General features: G+C 42.1%; 1 protein-coding gene across 2 annotated transcripts in view; it reads right to left on the bottom strand.

Annotated features, from left to right (window-relative positions):
* The window catches only part of ccdc149a (coiled-coil domain containing 149a), a 169,209-nt gene that overhangs the window by 80,836 nt on the left and 70,066 nt on the right, over nucleotides 1-18,307 (bottom strand). For both annotated transcript variants that reach the window (XM_078545892.1, XM_078545886.1), the window contains exons 6-8: nucleotides 16,862-17,034; nucleotides 8,422-8,494; nucleotides 4,569-4,653 (exon numbers count right to left, since the gene is read on the bottom strand). In XM_078545892.1, the coding sequence (XP_078402018.1) occupies nucleotides 4,569-4,653; nucleotides 8,422-8,494; nucleotides 16,862-17,034 (331 nt within the window). The remainder of the gene's footprint in view (nucleotides 1-4,568; nucleotides 4,654-8,421; nucleotides 8,495-16,861; nucleotides 17,035-18,307) is intronic.

Genomic DNA, 18,307 nt, shown 5'->3' on the forward strand with positions numbered 1-18,307 from the left:
TGCCGTATCTAAACTGCAGCTGGGCATACAGTTCTCAATGCTTACAGCCCAGCGCTGCTCCAGTGAAGACATGGACCCTAAGGCCAAGAAGAGTTCAGTGACCTGTCACTGAAATGCCTTTTGGAGGCCCACCGTGATGTCCTCTACCCCTGCTCTGGCCGCAGGAAGTTCAGAAATCTCACCACTCCAGCTTGGGAGGCAGTGGCAGTGGTGGTCAGTGCCAATCCTGCACAGAAGAGATTCACCATCCAGTGCAGAAAGAGGGTGAATTATCTCATCTATGCTGCCAGGGCAAGGTAGCTATCTCATCGCTCTAAACTCAAACACTCACAAGGCCATTACATGTTCACTGGCACCTCACTCACTGCCAGTTCAAGGGACATCACCACTTACTCTCTTACACACACCCTCATCTCCAGCTGGCTTCATCCCCTCTGGAGACTGCCTCCTCAGCCCTCACCACCTTGAGGCCACTTGCACAGATCAACATATGCCACAACACATACCCTGGAATACCCCAGTTCCCCAGTACAGCCTTCACCCTGCAGCCTCTTCCCTTCCCTGTGGCTACTTTCCCCCCTCTTCAAGCAAACCCTAGCCCTGCAACAGTTGAAAGCCTTATGCTTTACGGTAGAGACCTGCCATTGAGCCCTGCTAAAAAAGATGTGCTGCTACCTCTGAAGCCTGGCGCTAATGACTGCGAGTGCTACCTGAAGCAAGTTAGGCAAACAAACCTCGAAGTCCCGAGCGAAGTGCAGCTTGCCAGGTGCACATCGCTTTTTGTACAGTTGTGAATCACGCCGACGTGCCCGGATAATCCAGCTTTGGGGCGGGGTGTGGTGGGAATGATTACAGTGAGCAGGGCTTACAATGAAATGCTAAAGTATTGAAATTAGATTCCTGATGTGTGGTGGCAGGAAACAAGGCCCGCCATTGACAGGTGGAGCAGATGATCGCAAACTGGTTTTATGATGACATGAAACTGATTTTTGGCCTTCTCACCATATTGTCTGCTCACACCACCAAACACACCTGACGCCAACAGAAGTGGAAAATTCAGGCCTACATCTTTTTGAAGTTCTACACTATCCTCCTCACAGTTCACACTGCTTCCAAATTTTGTATCATTCACAAATTTTGAAATTGAACCCTGTACACCAAGGTCCAGGTCATTAATATATTTACCAATGACTTGGATAGCACAACAGAGAGCAACATATCCAAGTTTGCTGATGACACAAAGATTGGTGGTATAGTAAGTAGTGTAGACAGGAGCATAAAATTGATATTGATAGATTAAGTGAATGAACAAGATGTTTAATTGGTTTCTGATATAACAGGGGAAGAAAACCAAAAAAAACAGTCAACTGTTACAAAGTCATTACAGTTCCATTACTGGGGCTGAAATCTGTGAAATGCATGGCATTTTTCCCCTCTAAATTTTTCTCTAATTAATCTTCTTTCCCTGGAAGTTGCAACTCATGCTAACGTGAAGTTGCACAAATGCCAATGACCTTCCAACAATGGCCATTCTTTATAAGTGTTTTTACAGAAGCGGGAAGATATTCAATTGTGGAGCACCATAGACATGGCTGATCGATTCCTCAAATGATGTAAACTCACATAAAGTCTACCCATGTTAACTCAAAGTCACATTATGCCCAAAAAATTGAATCATACATTAACTTTAATTAAGCAATGTCAATAAAACAACACAGGAAGCATTTCATGAATGAAAATAATTCAAATAAAATAATGTTAAATGAAGAAAAGTTGACACTATAAGCAGGGATCAGTGGATGATGATCAGGACAAACTTTCAATTTCAATGCTTAATCCTGTAAGTTCAGGGGAGAATTGGGTCTAGTTTATAAACAGTTATCTCTCATTTAGAAAATTACAATGTTAATTTAATAACATCAAATATAGACAGGGACATGTTTTTCAGAAAAGTATTAAATGATCATTCTATTGCATGGTTCTATCCTGGAATATTCCTTTTAGCCCAATCTTATTTTAGTTCTCTGCATTCACATTATGCACTACCCATAGGTCAATCAATACAATCTTCACTGGTATCTCTTAAATACAACTTATTACTATTATCTGCCTGCATAAAACAGCAAGAAATTTAATTTAAATGCATTACTATCACTGCAATGTAATTCCCTCAAACCACAAAGGACAGAAACTCAAGTTATTAGTGAGATGGGACTATGCCAATCAACAATCTCCAAGCCAATTAAAACTCCATTCCACCAGCCACCAATTACTGAGAAACAGAAACCCTTGATGAAGTTGGATGGATAGACTTGGATTATGAAGCACGCTATTTCAGATCCAGTACAATAATATTGCAGATTCGGTGTCACAGCATCTGCAGCTCAAGAAATCCTGCAGGGTTGGTCAAGAGGGAGGGGTGGGGAGGTGGATTTGAATTTCTCATAGCATTATTGGAACAGGCATCTATACTGTCTAACTTCGTTCTCCTCAGTGATGGAGCAGAGGTATATAGCTTCATTGTGAGAGCCAACATTTGATCATGGTTAGAAAAAAAGAACTGTCATGAAGATTTCAATTATTTTGACATTTATGGTCAACAAGAGTGACAAAGAAAACAGCAAGACTGTGGAGAATTGTCAGTGTAATGTGGAATGTTACGATCAAGGAAAAATACAGGAAAATATTCTGAAAAAGCTAGACATTTCCAAACATGAAGGGATGCCAGGGATTCCAATGGAGTCAAAGGCCAGGATTCTGTCAGGCCAATGTCTTGCCCACGGGTCCGAGAACTGGTGGGGAACCCCGGTCAATTCTGTGGCAGGCACCTGATGGAATCAAGGAATTTGGGGACATAAGTGGCCACCTTCGGATCTTCCCCGCAGTTGACATCCCCAGCAGTGAAGACCAGCTCTCCAAGAGCTGCTGGCCAAAAAGAGGCACCAGCAGGAGCGGAGGAAACTGGCAGCAGTGCACCCACCAGCGGTCCCAGATCAAAAGTGAATGAAGGCAGAATGGGGATCGTGGGGTAGGGGTCATGGGAAGGAGAGGGCAGGGGAGGTCAGAGGCAATGGGACGGGTGTGGCTTTCAGCAGCGCCCCCCCCCTCCTTTCCCGATGCTGGGGGGTCTCTCAATCCAGCACAGAGTGCCTGACTGCAAGGACACCTCCCCCAATCCCCAACAGGCTGCTGTCAAACCCAGCTGGGTGGACTTCCAAGGGCACAGGAAAACCATGTGGCCCCATTTAATCCATGAGCCACCATTAAATTGTGATGGGTTCAAGGATAATGGGTGTCAACTGGCTCATTAATCAGCCTAACTGACACCCCGCCTGCAGCAGCTGGGAATCCGGCATCAGCCCCTTCCGCCCACTGACTTAATTGGGGAGCTTTGCCGCTGACATGGGGCCTCACCTGCAATTAAGTGAGCCTGGTCCCCATGTTTCCCACCAGGATGAGCTGCATTAAATCATGTCCAAGATTTCTCATTGGCTCAGCAAAGTTATCCAGTGATAACATAAACTGACAAGTCCCAAGTTTGATCCCCAGTGCTGTTAGCTTACCTCAAAGGGGTGACAGTAGGGGCACTATAATTAGTCCTCAATGCCCTGGGTTAGCGACAGAGGAAATTATCTAGGTTCCTGCTCCTGATTACTATCCTGTGACCCACACTGAAACTGCACAATGTGAAATTTTGGATGTGGATAGCATCAGGTTTGGCTGAGATATCATCTATAGTAGAGTAGCCAACATACACCATCAAACATTACTTGGATAGCAGTTAATTCACTGAGGTGCTTCGCGGCAATTGGTACCAGTGAGCCACTACCACAAAAAGATTAAATACAACATAAGAGAAGAGAATAGAAAAACAAAATTGAACTAAGTTTACTTTGGGAGTAACATACATCAAATCGGTCACACTTCCAAACACAAATGATTGCTACTCGCAGTTCACAACACTTGATTAGTCTCAGTCTAGTCTAATTTAGTCTGGAAGCTAGCCTGACTTCCTGGTACTGATTCATTCAATTATAGGTCTTGTAGCCTTACAGGGAAACCTCATAGCAGGGATCTGTCCATGTAAACCCTATCCAACTTCCTTAAACTTGATGAAATTATCTGCAAGAGTAATTTTGTCTATGCTAAGGAGTTCAAGGATAATGGATGTCAACTGGCTCATTAGTCAGCCTAACTGACACCCCGCCTGCAGCAGCTGGGGATCCCGTATCAGCCCCTTCCGCCCACTGACTTAATTGGGGGGAGGTTTTGCCACTGACATGGGGCCTCACCTGCAATTAAGTGAGCCTGGCCCCCATGTTTCCCACCAGGAGCATTTGGCGAGTTTTATAACGTGCTGGGTAGAGGGCTTCCCTGATCAATGTAAATCTCCTGATTCAGTTTACATTAATGCATCATTTCAAACCTGCAGTCCGAATTTTGAAGTAGTGGTTTGACAGAGTTGGTGGAATAGTTCAGGTACATGGGATAATGGTGGAACACACAATCTGACAGGAATGTGAAGAATGCTTTTTCTAACAAGCCTCACTACAATGGGCCCATCTCACCTTGTTTAGCAGAAAGAACTCCTGTAAGTGCACTACTGTTGCTCCTTCCACTCGACTTCAGGTGCTTTTTACGCTCAAGAGCATTCTATGTGAAACAGAAATTATGAAATGATGAGGCAAGGTAATTTTTTTTTAAATATTAAAGAAAACCAGGCCCCTCCAATCTCAACACAAGCGCATCGCCTGATTCATCATGTGATGAATAAAGGTTAGGTGAGAAAATAACCAATCAGGAGTTCATTCTGATTGTTAATCTCAATCAGCACACTAAGCTCATTAGAGTTAGAAATACACAGGCAATAAGCAAAATATATTTCAAAATAACAGAGAAGTAGAAGAACATATTCAATGCGGTGTCCTAACAGAGAAGAAACCCATTTTTTAATATTTTAAGTCCAGCAAAGAACAGTACAGTTACTGCATTACCACAAGGAAGGGAGGTGGCCAAACACAAATCAATTTCTTCCTCACAAGGAGGATGAAAGCTGGGCTAGAAATACCTTATTTCTTATATTATCTACATGTGAGTGCAACATCATTTTGCGTTTGATAAAAAGGAGCACAGAGTACAATAAAGAAGTAATACGAAATTTATACAAAACATTGGTTAGCCCACAGGGATTCAAATACATTTTTTCTTGAAAGCTCAAATGCAAGTAGATAAGGCCATAAATAAATATAGAATTTTTGGTTTTATAAATGAGGTACATCATATTACACAAGTAATAATTAATTTGTACAAGACATAGATTCAGCCACAGTTAGAGGAACGTGTGCAGTTTTGAGTACTCCTTTATAGAAAGGACATTAAAGCCACTGAGACTGAACAATGTAGATTCAACAGCATGGTGCCAAAGTTGAGAAACCATAGTTATGAGATGAGATTTGAGATACTGAAACTATTTCCACTAGAACAGAAGGGATAAGAGAAGATTTAATAAAGAATTTTTAAATTATGAAGGGTCTGATAGAGCTAAAAGGGAAAGACTACTTCCTCTAGTTGAGGGATCAGTGAGAAATCATCAATTTTAAGTTACCACTAAGAGAATCTCATGAGGAATACAGTTAAACAGAGAGTTTTTGAGCATGGAATACTTTATGACATGGAATAGTTGATGCTGAAACCATTATAACTTATAAAAGAAAAATGCTTAAATGGCGACATTGATATGATGGGCTGATTGATTACTTGTGTGCTTTAACTTCTATAGTTCTATGAATGTCACTGGTGGGAGTCCTTGCAAAACTTTTAATGACCAAATGCAGTTATTGCCTGTCAAAGAATTATGACATAAAGCAGCCAAAAGTTTGAAGAAAGAAAAATTAAGGAAACATTTAAAAAGTAAAATTGCCTATTTGCTGGATTGAATAAATGTCATTGTTGCTTTCTGTGAAATCGTGCCCTCTAAATATGACTAGGCTGCAGGATCTGATTTTAGCCATCAGAATCACAACTCTAGGCCAAAATAATAAATCCAAGGCCAGACTTTTGAGAGAGGTTGCAGTCTTGTTAAAAATATTAATGAAATTATTAAAAAGCAAATCAATTGATAAGCACAATAATGTCATTTAAAAACATTTTTGTTCTTTACTTTAAATCCTTATTTTGGACAAAAGGCACAACATCTTTAAAGATTTAAGAATAAAATTGATAGATATATCTTGCACAGTTGTATAGTATTAAATTGAAAGAAATACTGTACAAATCTGCAAAGATTAATGGCAGGTCAGAAGATTGGTCAAATTTTAAGAACCAGCAACGAATGACTAAAAAAAATAATAACGAGGGAGAAAGAAGAGTATGAGGGAAAGCTAGCTAGTAATATAAATGCAGATAGTGAGAGTTTCTAAAAATACTTAAATAGGAAAAGAATAACTAAACCTAGCGTTGGTTGTCTGGAGAGTGAATTTGAGGAATTGATGATGGAAAACAAGGAAATGGCAGAGGCATTGAACAGGTATTTTGTGTCTGTCTTCACTGCAGAAGATATAGAAAACTTCCCAAAGGTGCTTGAAACTCAAGATGTGAATGGGATGGGGGGAAACTTAAAACAATCACCATCATTAGGAAAAAGGTGCTGGGTTATACCTAAAGGCTAACAAGTCCCCAGGACGAGGTGGCCTGCATCCTAAGGTCTTAAAAGAAGCGGCTGCAGAGATAGTAGATACATTGGTTGTAATCTTTCAAAATTGCTTAGATTCTGGAAGGTTCCCAATGGATTGGAAAATAGCTAATGCAACACATTTATTCAAGAAAGAGGGAGGCAGAAAGCAGCAAACAACAGGCCAGTTAACCAAACATCTGTCATAGGAAAACTGCTAAAATCCATTATTAAGGAGGTCATAGCAGAGACAACATGGATTTGTGAAAGGGAAATTGTGTTTAACTAATTTATTAGAGATATTTGAAAAAGCAACAAGCAAGATGGATAAAGAGGAACCTGCAGATGTAGTGTACTTGGATTTCCAGAAGGCATTTAATAAGGTGCTACATCAAAGGTTACTACACAAAATAAGATTATATGGGTGTACGGAGTAATATATTGGCTTGGATAATGGACTGGTTGACTAACAGGAAGCAGAGAGTAGGAATAAATGGGTCTTTTTCAGGTTGACAAGCTGTAACAAGTGGAGTGCCACAGGGACCAGTGCTGGGACCTTAACTATTTGCAATCTACATCAATGATTTACATGCAGGGACCGAGTGTATGGTTGCTAAATTTGACAATGACACCAAGATAGATAGAAAAGTAAGTTGTTGAGAGGTGGTAGAGAGTTTGTAAAGGGATATAGGCAGGTTAGCTGAGTGGGCAAAAATTTGGCAGTTGGAGTATAATATGAGAAAATGTGAACTTGTCCACTTTGGCAGGAAAAATAGAAAAGCAATATACTATTTAAATGGAGAGAGATTGAATAATTCGGTGGTACAGAGGGATCTGGGTGTCCTGGTACATGAATCACAAAAAAGTTAGTATGCAGGTACAGCAAGTGATTAGGAAGGCAAGTGGGATGTTGGCATTTATTGCAAGGGGAATGGAATATAAAAGTAAGGACATTTTATTGCAGATGTACAGGGCCTTGGTGAGACCACATCTGTGTGTACAGTTTTGGTCTCCTTTTTTGAAAAACGATACAATCGCATTTGAAGCATTTCAGAGAAGGTTCACTCCTGGGATGAGGGGCTTAACTTATGAAGAAATCTTGGACAGGTTGGGCCTATATCCATTGGAGTTTAGAAGCATGAGAGGTGATCTTCTTGAAACATAAAAGATCCTGAGGGGTTTGATAGGGTACATACCGGGAGGATGAGAGAGAACCGGGGACACAGTTTAAGAATAAGAGGTCTACCGTTTAAGATGGAGATGAGGAGAAATTTTTTCTCTCAGAGGGTTGTTAGTATGTGGAATTCTCTTCCCCAGAAAGCAGTGGAGGATGGGCCATTGAATTTATTCAGGGCAAGAGTTAGATTTTTGTTAGGCAAGCGAGTCAAGGGTTATTGGGAGCAGATGGCAAAGTTGAGTTGAGATACAACCAGATCAGCCATGATCTTATTGAATGGCGGAGCAAGCTCAAAGGGCTGAATGGCTTATTCCTGCTCCTAAGTCCTATGTTTCTATATACCAAAGACAGCTACAATATTTTTTCCTAATAGGTGGCAATCATCATAGTGGACATTTTATGGTCATAAACCTTAGTAAATATGCATAAGGTGCATTCCACACTAAAGGATTAGCAACACTGAGGCAGAGTTTAAAATTTGAGCTGATTAGAATATATATTGATTATTGCTTTCTGCTGATGAAATAATGTGAGTCTTAACTCTGGTACATTAGCATGTTACAGCAAACAATACCTTATATTTAGAAATGTTATTTTTAAGGATGTTGACTTCTTCCTGGATCTGCTTCAAATGTTCATGCAGATACCTGGAAAATAGAAAAAGATGGAGAGGTAGCATTTGGCTTTGCTCCTACTCCCTAAGGTCAAAGCAGATTGTCTATCAAAACTGGACTGAAGACACTATAAGGCAGACTTTCCGAGTTTATGATGTCCACAGGGAGCCTTTATTGGAGGGCATGGGCAGAGCACCTGTGACATCTTCAATCATATGTAAACTTGTCCCTCATCAAAATCAATGACCATATTCATGCTCATTCATTTAGTATGATTAGGATGACTTGCACTGACATTTAGAAGTTTGATTTTGAATGACATCACCAACAGTAGTTTTTATTTACACATTGCTATATCTTCATTACCTGCTGCTGGAGTCCGAGCCTGACCTGCAGACAAGATCTATCAAAGAACCAGGTCTTCAGACAAGATCGATCAGAGCGACAAACCAGCAGGCAAGATCTATTGCAGGGACACACTGTAAAAAAATGACTCACTTTGCATGACCTCTAGAAAACTCAAAGCACTTTATAGCCAATCGTAGAAACACAGAATGGTTACAGCACAGAAGAAAGCCACTCAGCTGATTGTGTCTATGCTTGATCTCTAAAGGAGCAATTCACCTAGTGCCACTCCCCAGCCTTTGCCCCGTAGCCATGTACATTCTTCCTTTGTAGATAAGGATCCAATTCCCTTTTGAATGCCTTGATTGAATTTGCAGTGCATTGCAGATTCTAGCTACTCGCTGAGTGAAAAAGTCTTTCCTCACATCGCCATTGCTTCTTTTGCCAATTACCTTTAAATCTGTGCCCTCTGGTTCTCGACTCTTTCATCACTGGGAAAAGTTTCTCTCTACTCTGTCTAGACCTCTCATGATTTTGAATATCTCCATCAAATCTCCTCTCAACCTTCTCTTCTCCAAGGAGAACAGTCCTAACTTCTCCAGTCTATCTAGGTGAGTGAAGTTCCTCATCCCTGGAACCACTCTCACGAATCGTTCCTGCACCCTCTCTAATGCCTTCACATCCTTCCTAAAGTCTGGTGCCCAAAATGGGATGCAACACTCCAGTTGAGGCCAAACCAGTGTTTTATGTAAGTTTATCATAACTTCCTTATTTTTGTATTCTATGCCCCTATTGATAAAGCCCAGGATGCCATATGCTTTATTAACTGTACTCGCGACCTGTCCTGCCACCTTCAATGATTTTATGTACATATACACCCAGGTATCCCTGCTCCTGCATTCACTTTAGAATTACCCTTTATTTCATATTGCCTCTCTGCATTCTTCATACCAAAACTTCATACTTTTTTGCATTAAATTCAATCTGCCGCTTGTCTGTCCATTCCACCAACTTGTCTTTGTCCTTTTGAAGTTCTATGCTATTCTCCTCTCAGTTCACAATACTTTAAAGTTTTATATTGTTTGCAAATTTTGAAATTGTGCCCTGTACACCAAGTGCTAGGTCACATTTTTAAAATATCAATCGGATTAGACAAAATCAACACGGATTTATTTGGAGTTTATTACTGGAGTTATTTGAGGATGTAGCTAGCAGAATAGATAAGGGAGAACCAGTGGATGTGGTGCATTTGGATTTTCAGAAAGCTTTTGATAAAGTCCCACATAAGAGGTTAGTGTGGAAAATTAAACCACATGGGATTGGGGGTAATATATTGGCATGGATTGAGAATTGGTTAGCAGACAGGAAACAGAGAGTAGGAATAAATGGGTCATTTTTGAAGTGGCAGGCAGTGACTAGTGTGGTACCACAGGAATCAGTACTTGGGTTCTAGCTATTCACAATATATATCAATGATTTGGATGAGTGAACCAAATATATTTCCCAGTTTGCTCAAGGCACAAAACATGGTGGAAATGTGAGCAATGCGGAGGATGTTAAGAGGCTTCAAGGCGATTTAGATAAGCTGAGTTGAGTGGGCAAATACATGGCAGATGCAGTATAATGTGGATATGTGTGAAGTTATCCATTTCGGTAGGAAAAACAGAATGGCAGAGCATTATTTAAATAGTGATGAATTGAGAAATGTTGATGTACAAAGCAACCTCGGTGTCCTTGTACACCAATCACTGAAAGCAAGCATGCAGGTTCAGCAAGCAGTTAAGAAGGCAAATGGTATGTTGGCCTTCATTTCAAGAGGACTTGAGTACAGGAGCAAGGATGTCTTACTGCAGCTATACAGGGCCTTGGTGAGACAACACCTAAAGTATTGTGTGCAGTTTTTGTCTCCTTACTTAAGAAAGGATATGCTTGCCATAGAGGGAGTGCAGCGAAGGTTCACCAGACTGATTCCTGAGATGGCAGATTTGTCATATGAGGAGAGATTGGGCCAACTAGAGTTTGGAAGAATGAGGGGGATCTCACTGAAGCATATAAAAGTCTGATAGGGATGGACTGATTGGAGCAGGGATGATGTTTCTTCTGACTGGGGTGTCTAGAACAAGGGGTCACAGTCTCAGGATAGGAGTAGGCTATTTAGGACAGATGAGGAGAAACTTCTTCACTCAAGAGGGTGGTGAACCTGTGGAATTCCCTACCACAGAAGGCCATGAAGGCCAAATCACTAAATATATTTAAGAAGGAAATAGATAGATTTCTAGACACTAAAGGCATTAAGAGGTATGGGGAGGGAGCAGGAGTATGGCGTTGAGATAGAGGATCAGCCATGATCATACTGAATGGCAGAGCAGGCTCGAAGGGCCGAATGACCTACTCCTGCTCCTATTTTTTTATGTTTCTTTATTCTTTCGTGGGATGTGGGCATTACTGACAAGACCAGCATTTGATGCCCATCCCTAATTGTCTTGAACTGAATGGTTTGCTAGGCCATTTCAGAGGACAGTAAAGAGTCAACCATATTGCTGTGGTTCTGGATTGACATGTGGGATAGACTGCGTAAAGATGGCAGATTTCCTTCCCTAAAGGACCTTAGTGAAACAGATCGGTTTTTACAACAATTGATCATAGTTGCCATGGTCACCATTACTGAGACTAGCTTTATATTCCAGATTAATTAATTGAACTGAAATTCCACCACCTGCTATGGTGGGATTTGAACCTGTGACCCAGAGCATTAGCCTGAACCTCTGGATTACTAGCCCAGTGACAATGCCATTACAACACCATCTCCCTCTATCAGGAAGGGCAGGGGTCCTAACACCAATGCCCTCGGGAACTCCACTATGAACCTTCTGCCAATGCAAAAAACAACCGTTAGTCACTACTCTGTTTCCAGTCACTTAGCCAATTTCACATCCATGTTGCTACTGTCTCTTTTATTCCACTCCAATTAACTAAACAGTTAAATACACTTAAAACTAAAAAGAATCTTGAAATAATTTTTATCTACACATTAATTAAGACCAAGATATGGCAGAGTACCTTTTGTTTCTGGAATGCAGTATATGGGAGTTTGTGTACAGAGAGGCTGTCCGAAGTGAACACATCTACAGTGTCGAACCCCTCCAACTCACTGAGCTCGACTGTGCATTGTGGACAGTCCAATATATAAAAAAGGGGGAAGAATATCTGGGCAGTTTGCTCCAGACTTCAGTAACACTTTGTAGAAAGATGCAGATTCAGAATGGTGTTGGTATGATCAATAGAGAATAGCAAAGGGAACCCAAGGGAGATAGAGAACAAAGATCTGCAGAAACTGATCCTAAGTACTTACTGCCTGTAAGCATAAGGATACAAACTTTCAGAAGGACAGACTAAATGATGACCTTGGCATCTTGGTGCAAAAGGCTATCATAGAACCATAGAAAAGTTACAGTGCAGAAATAGGCCATTCAGCCCATCGTGTTTGCACTGGCCAAAAAGAGAAACTAGCCACTCATTTTAATCCTATTTTCAAGCACCTGGTCCGTAGGCCTTGCAGGTTACAGCACTCAAGGTGCAGATCCAGGTATCTTTTTAATGAATTGAGAGTTTCAGCCTCAACTGCCAATTTAGGCAGTGAATTCCAGATGCTCACCACCCTCTGGGTGAATAAGATTTTCCTCATGTCCCCTCTAATTCTTCTACCAATCACCTTAAATCTATGTCCTCTGGTAATTGACCCCACAGCTAGGGGAAACAAGTCTTTCCAGTCTACCCTATCTAGGCCCCTCATAATTTTGTACACCTCAATTAGGTCACCTCTGTTCTATGGAAAACAACCCAAGCCTATCCAATTTCTTCTCATAGCTGCAATTCTCCAGCCTTGTAAATCTCCTCTGCACTCCCTCCAGAGCAACTATGTCCTTTCTGTAATGTGGTGATCAGAACTGTACACAACATTCCAGCTGTGACCTAACCAGTGTTTTATACAGTTCCATCATTACATCCGTGCTTTTGTATTCAATACCTCGCCCAATAAAGGAAAGCATTCCATATGCTTTCTTGACCATCTTGTCCACATGTCCTGCCACCTTCAAGGACCTGTGGACATGCACTCCAAGGTCTCTCACTTCTTCAACCCCGAATGGGAAACCGTTTCCAGGTTGGAAAGACGTAAGTTGGAGTGCCACAAGGATCAGTCCTAGGGCCTCAATCAATGTGAGGTTATCCACTTTGGTAGCAAAAACAGGAAGGCAGGTTATTATCTGAATGGCTATAAATTGAGAGAGGAGAATGTGTAACGAGACCTGGGTGTCCTCATACACCAGTTGCTGAAGGTAAGCATGCAGGTAGTAAAGAAGGCGAATGGTATGTTGGCCTTCATAGCGAGAGGATTCGAGTACAGGAGCAGGGATGTCTTGCTGCAATTATATGGGGATATAGGGAGAAAATGGGAGCAGGCTAATGAGTTGGATGATCAGCCATGATCATAATGAAAGGTGGGGCAGGCTCGAAGGGCCGAAAGGCCTACTCCTGCTCCTATTTTCTATGTTTCTATGCTCGTCTCTTCACTACCCTGCACCTCAGCTACTTAATACTTTCACTTATACCAGAACAAAACCTGTTTTTAACCATTTGAGTGTTAGATGGACCCATTTCAGATAATCTATGCTTCAGTGTCAATGGCTTCTGTTATTTAAGCATGACATTTATGTCCTTATAAAACATCACTCCCTGACTGAGATATTCAAGTAGGAATGAGACTGTCAAAAGGAAGTCAAAAGAAAAACGAGTTTTATTGTGAGATGCGACCTTTTAAAGCAGAAAGAAAGAAATGGCAGGATTTGAAAGTGAAGTTTAAAAATAGTACACTAGCTATTTTTCCAGAGCAGATGCAAAGTTAGAAATTAAATAGGAGAATGTTTGGGAAAGAAGAGAAAGCTTTTCTGAGAAATGGTTTCATAGAATGGTGGAATGGTTGCAGCACAGAGAAGGCCATTTGCTTTACGTGTCTGTGCTGACTTTCTGGATGGGCAATCAGCTAGTTCCACTCCCCCACCCTTTCCCTGTGATCTTACAATTTTTCTTCTCTTCAGCTAATGAGCCAATTTACTTTTGAAAGCCACGATAAAATCTGCTTCCACCAGTGCAATCCAGACCTAATCATAAGAATGTTTTTCCTCATGTCACCCTTGGTTTTGTGTGCCAATCACTTTAAATCAATGTCCTTTGGTTCTCGACACTACTGCCAATGGCAAGAGTTTCTCCCGTGAAAGAATAAAAAAAAATCTACCAGCTGCCATGATGGGATTTGAACCCAGGCCCCCAAAGCATTAGCCTGGGCCTCTGGATTACTAGTCCAGCGACATTACCACTACACCACAATCACTATTGGATGGTTGTGGGGAAATGAAGAAGTGCATTGACAGAGAGGAATGGGTGCACCTGCAAAGTAATTTGGTGTGAGGAGTGATGTGCAGTAATTGGCACATGAGGGTGCAGCTGAATGTGCCACTGTACTTACCTTTTCTGACCTAATTAGTTAATTAAACTACTTTCAGAAATGAATCCAGCATGGCACCACATTTCTGCTGCTAACCTACTCATCAATATTCAGACCTGCCTTCTTGGTCTCTGAGTCAGCCTTTACCTGCTGTCGACAGGGAAGGGTATCTCCCTACAGGGCCCCTACACACCACAGTATCAGGCTTAAGGAGGAATCTGAACCGCATTTGTACTCCCACCACTGCCATTCACTAATACCATTACTCTTGCCTGTCAGCCAGCCCAGACTGCTGCTGCCTACGCTGAGGCACTGTAATCCAAAGCCAGGACTTCTATGACCAGAGCTGCTCGAGCTCATCCTCTAAGGCCATCTACAGCCTTGCCACATTGGAAATCTAATAATACAGCTGCTTCCTCTGTTCCCCCACCTGTTCAATACTTCAATTGTCATCTTTACCCTTTACCAGTTACCCTTTAAACAGTTCAGCTGAAATAGACTTGTGCGGATCACCAATTGGTTGGGAAACTCAGAAGTCAGGTGTAAATGCTGTGGCTGGATTAAAAAGCCATTAACAAATCCTCTTCAGATATTTCTGAATTCCCTGTGCAATATGGGTTCTCTTACTTTTGGTGGGTCAAAACGTTAAAGTTCTATCCCTTGGGTTTTTTGTGCATCATCATAAAATCATGATTACTATGCAAATTAGGAATTCAATAGGGAATTCCAATTTGACCGTTCAGCAAGAATTTTTCCTCAACCATCTTTGGTGATGCTGGACTCAGAGAGATGTGTATAACTTTGCGTCAAGTTGTCCAATTTTAAATTTCAACTTTAACTGTTTCTGACAGAGTGCATCAGGGGTACCTGCATCATTGCTTGTGGACCAACAATGGTCTGCCATCTGTCCCTTGAAATATAATCCCGTTTGTACTCATTTCTTTCTTGTTAGTTTGTCTGGTTTAAATTCACTGGCCAAAATCAGAATACCAAGTGATAAATACAAATTACTGGGTACTTAGACTTAAATTTTGAATCTTCCATTGTATGCACCCAAGCAGCCTGTGAAGATGAAAGGCTTTGTTATTTATGCAGTGCATCAAAAAGAATCGCCAATGAGGGAATATGGAGTACATTCCATCAGTGGGAAAGACATCTTCCTCATGAATGAATCAATTTTATTTGCCAGTTCCCCACTGAATATTCAATTCATACAATGCATGTAGTTCTTTTTTAGAATAGGAATTATTATAGAATATGCTCTGATAGGTTTCAACAGATGAGGTGACCAGCCACTCACCTGCTTCCATGAGTAGCTGCCACCTGAAAATTCTGCCTAAAGTCACAATGTTCCAGGTTCAAGTCCCACTCCAGAACTTGAGCACAAACATTAAGGTTCCAGTGCACTACCGAGGGAGTGCCATCTTTCGGATGAGACATTAAAATGTGGCCCTATCTGCCGGATGAATGTAAAAGATCCCATGGCATTATTTCAAAGAAGAGCAGGGGGGTTATTCCTGGTGTCCTGGTCAATATTTATCCCTCAATCAACAGTTTATTTAAAAAAAAATGTTTAATTCATTCGTGGGATGTGGGCTTTGCTGGCTGGGCCAGCATTACTTGGCCATCCCTAATTGCCCTTGAGAAGGTAGTGGTGAGCCGCCTTCTTGAACCACTGCAGTCCATGTGGTGTAGGTGCACCCACGATGCTGTTAGGGAGGGAGTTCCAGGGTTTTGACCCAGTGACAGTGAAAGAACGGTGATATATTTTCAAGTCAGGATGATGTGTGACTTGGAGGGGAATTTTCAGGTGGTGGTGTTACCATCTATCTGCTGCCCTTGTCCTTCTAGATGGTAGTGGTCATGAGTTTGAAAGGTGCTGTCTCAGGAGCCTTGGTGAATTCCTGCAGTGCATCTTGTAGATGGTACACACTGCTGCTACTGTTCGTCAGTGGTGAAGGGAGTGAATGTTTGTGGATGTGGTGCCAATCGAGCGGGCTGCTTTGTCCTGGAGCTTCTTGAGTGTTGTTGGAGCTGCACTCATCCAGGCAAGTGGGGAGTATTCCATCACACTTGTGCCTTGTAGATTATGGACAGGCTTTGGGGAGTCAGGAGGTGGGTTACTCGTCACTGGATTCCTAGCCTCTGACCTGCTCTTGTAGCCACAATATTTACTTTACGGTTGAGCCGAGGACACTACCCTGAGGAACTCCTGCCGTGATGTCCTGGAGCTGAGCTGACTGACTTCCAACAACCACAACCATCTTCCTTTGTGCTGGGTATGACTCCAACCAGTGGAGAGTTTTCCCAATTCCCATTGACTCAGTTGTGCTAGGGCTCCTTGATGCCACACTCTGTCAAATACAGCCTTGATGTCAAGGGCAGTCACTCTCACCTCACCTCAGGAGTTCAGTTCTTTCCTATTCTGGCTCTCATGCATTTAGGATAAATTACATATTTTATACTTTTTGATAATGACCACACGTGTTATAAAGAATTATTCATATGCAATCTGCCAGAAGTAAAGAAATTTATGAGAAGGACTCAATCACCTGTTCTCCATGCACAATGCATCAACATCAATTATACGGTTTTCATGTCCTCCAAGAATATGGTTAATCTCTTGATTTAGGCGGTCAGATTTCTCCTGGTAGAAAGCGCGTTCGACCTTAACATCCTGAAGCTCATCCACCGCTGCTTGATAGTCATGATCCAAGCATTCAATCTGCAACAGAACAAAAATTCTGGCCAATCACTAGACTGTTGGAGACATACAGCAGAATACAGGAAATAGGAGCAGGAGTAGGCCATTCAGCACATCAAGCCTGCTTCACCTTTCAAACAGATCATAGGTGGTCATCTACCTCTACATCATTTTTCTCCACTATCCCCACATCCCTTGATGTCATTATAGACGTCAAAGCACAGAAGGAGGCCATTCAGCCCATCGTGTCCACGCCAGTCAACAAAGATCTGACTACACTAAACCCATTTTCCAGCGCTTGGCCCATAGCCCTGGAGGCTATGGCAACGCAAGTGAAGATCTAAATACTTCTTAAATGTTACGAGAGTTTCTGACTCAACCACTCTTTCAGGCAGTGAGTTCCAGACTCCCACCACCCTCTGAGTGAAAAAATTTCTCTTCAACTCCCCTCTTACCCTTCTATCTCTTACCTTAAATCTAAGCCCCCTGGTTATAGACCCCTCTACTAATGGAAAAAGTGCCTTCCTATTCACCCTATCTATGCTATGCCCCTCATAATCTTACACACCTCTATCAGGTCCCCTCTCAACCTTTGTTGCTCCATGGAAAACAACCCCAACCTATCCAATCTTTCTTCATAGCTCACACCCTCCAGCCCAGGCAGCAGCCTGGTAAAGCCCCTCTGCACCCTCTCCAGTGCAATCACATCCTTCCTATAATGTGGTGACCAGAACTGCATGCAGTCCTCCAGTTGTGGCCTAACCAGCATTTTATACCGTTCCAGCATAACCTTCCTGCTCTTGTATTCTTTGCCTCGGCTAATAAAGGCAAATATCGCTTTGCCCGCTTAACCACCTTATCTACCCGCCCTGCTACCTTCAGGGATCTATGGATATGCACACCAAGGTCCCCCTGATCTTCAGTACTTTCCAGGGTCCTACCATTCATAGTGTAATCCTTCACCATGTTAGCCCTCGCCAAGTGCATTACCTCACGCTTTTCCGGGTTGATTTCCAATTGCCACAGCTCTGCCCACCTGACCAGTCCATTGATATCCTCCTGCAGTTTACAGCTGTCCTCCTCACTATTTACCACCCTACCAATTTTCATGTCATCCGTGAACCTCTTGATCATACCCCCTACACTTAAGTCCAAATCATTTATGTACACGGCAAACAGCAAGGGCCCTAGCACCCAATCCTGCGGAACCCCAATGGAAACAGACTTCCAGTCACAGAAACACCCGTCTACCTCACCCTCTGTTTCCTGCCTCTCAGCCAATTTTGGATCCAAC

This window comes from Cetorhinus maximus, chromosome 1 (genome assembly GCF_964194155.1).
Source record: "Cetorhinus maximus chromosome 1, sCetMax3.hap1.1, whole genome shotgun sequence".
Lineage (NCBI taxonomy): Eukaryota > Metazoa > Chordata > Chondrichthyes > Lamniformes > Cetorhinidae > Cetorhinus > Cetorhinus maximus.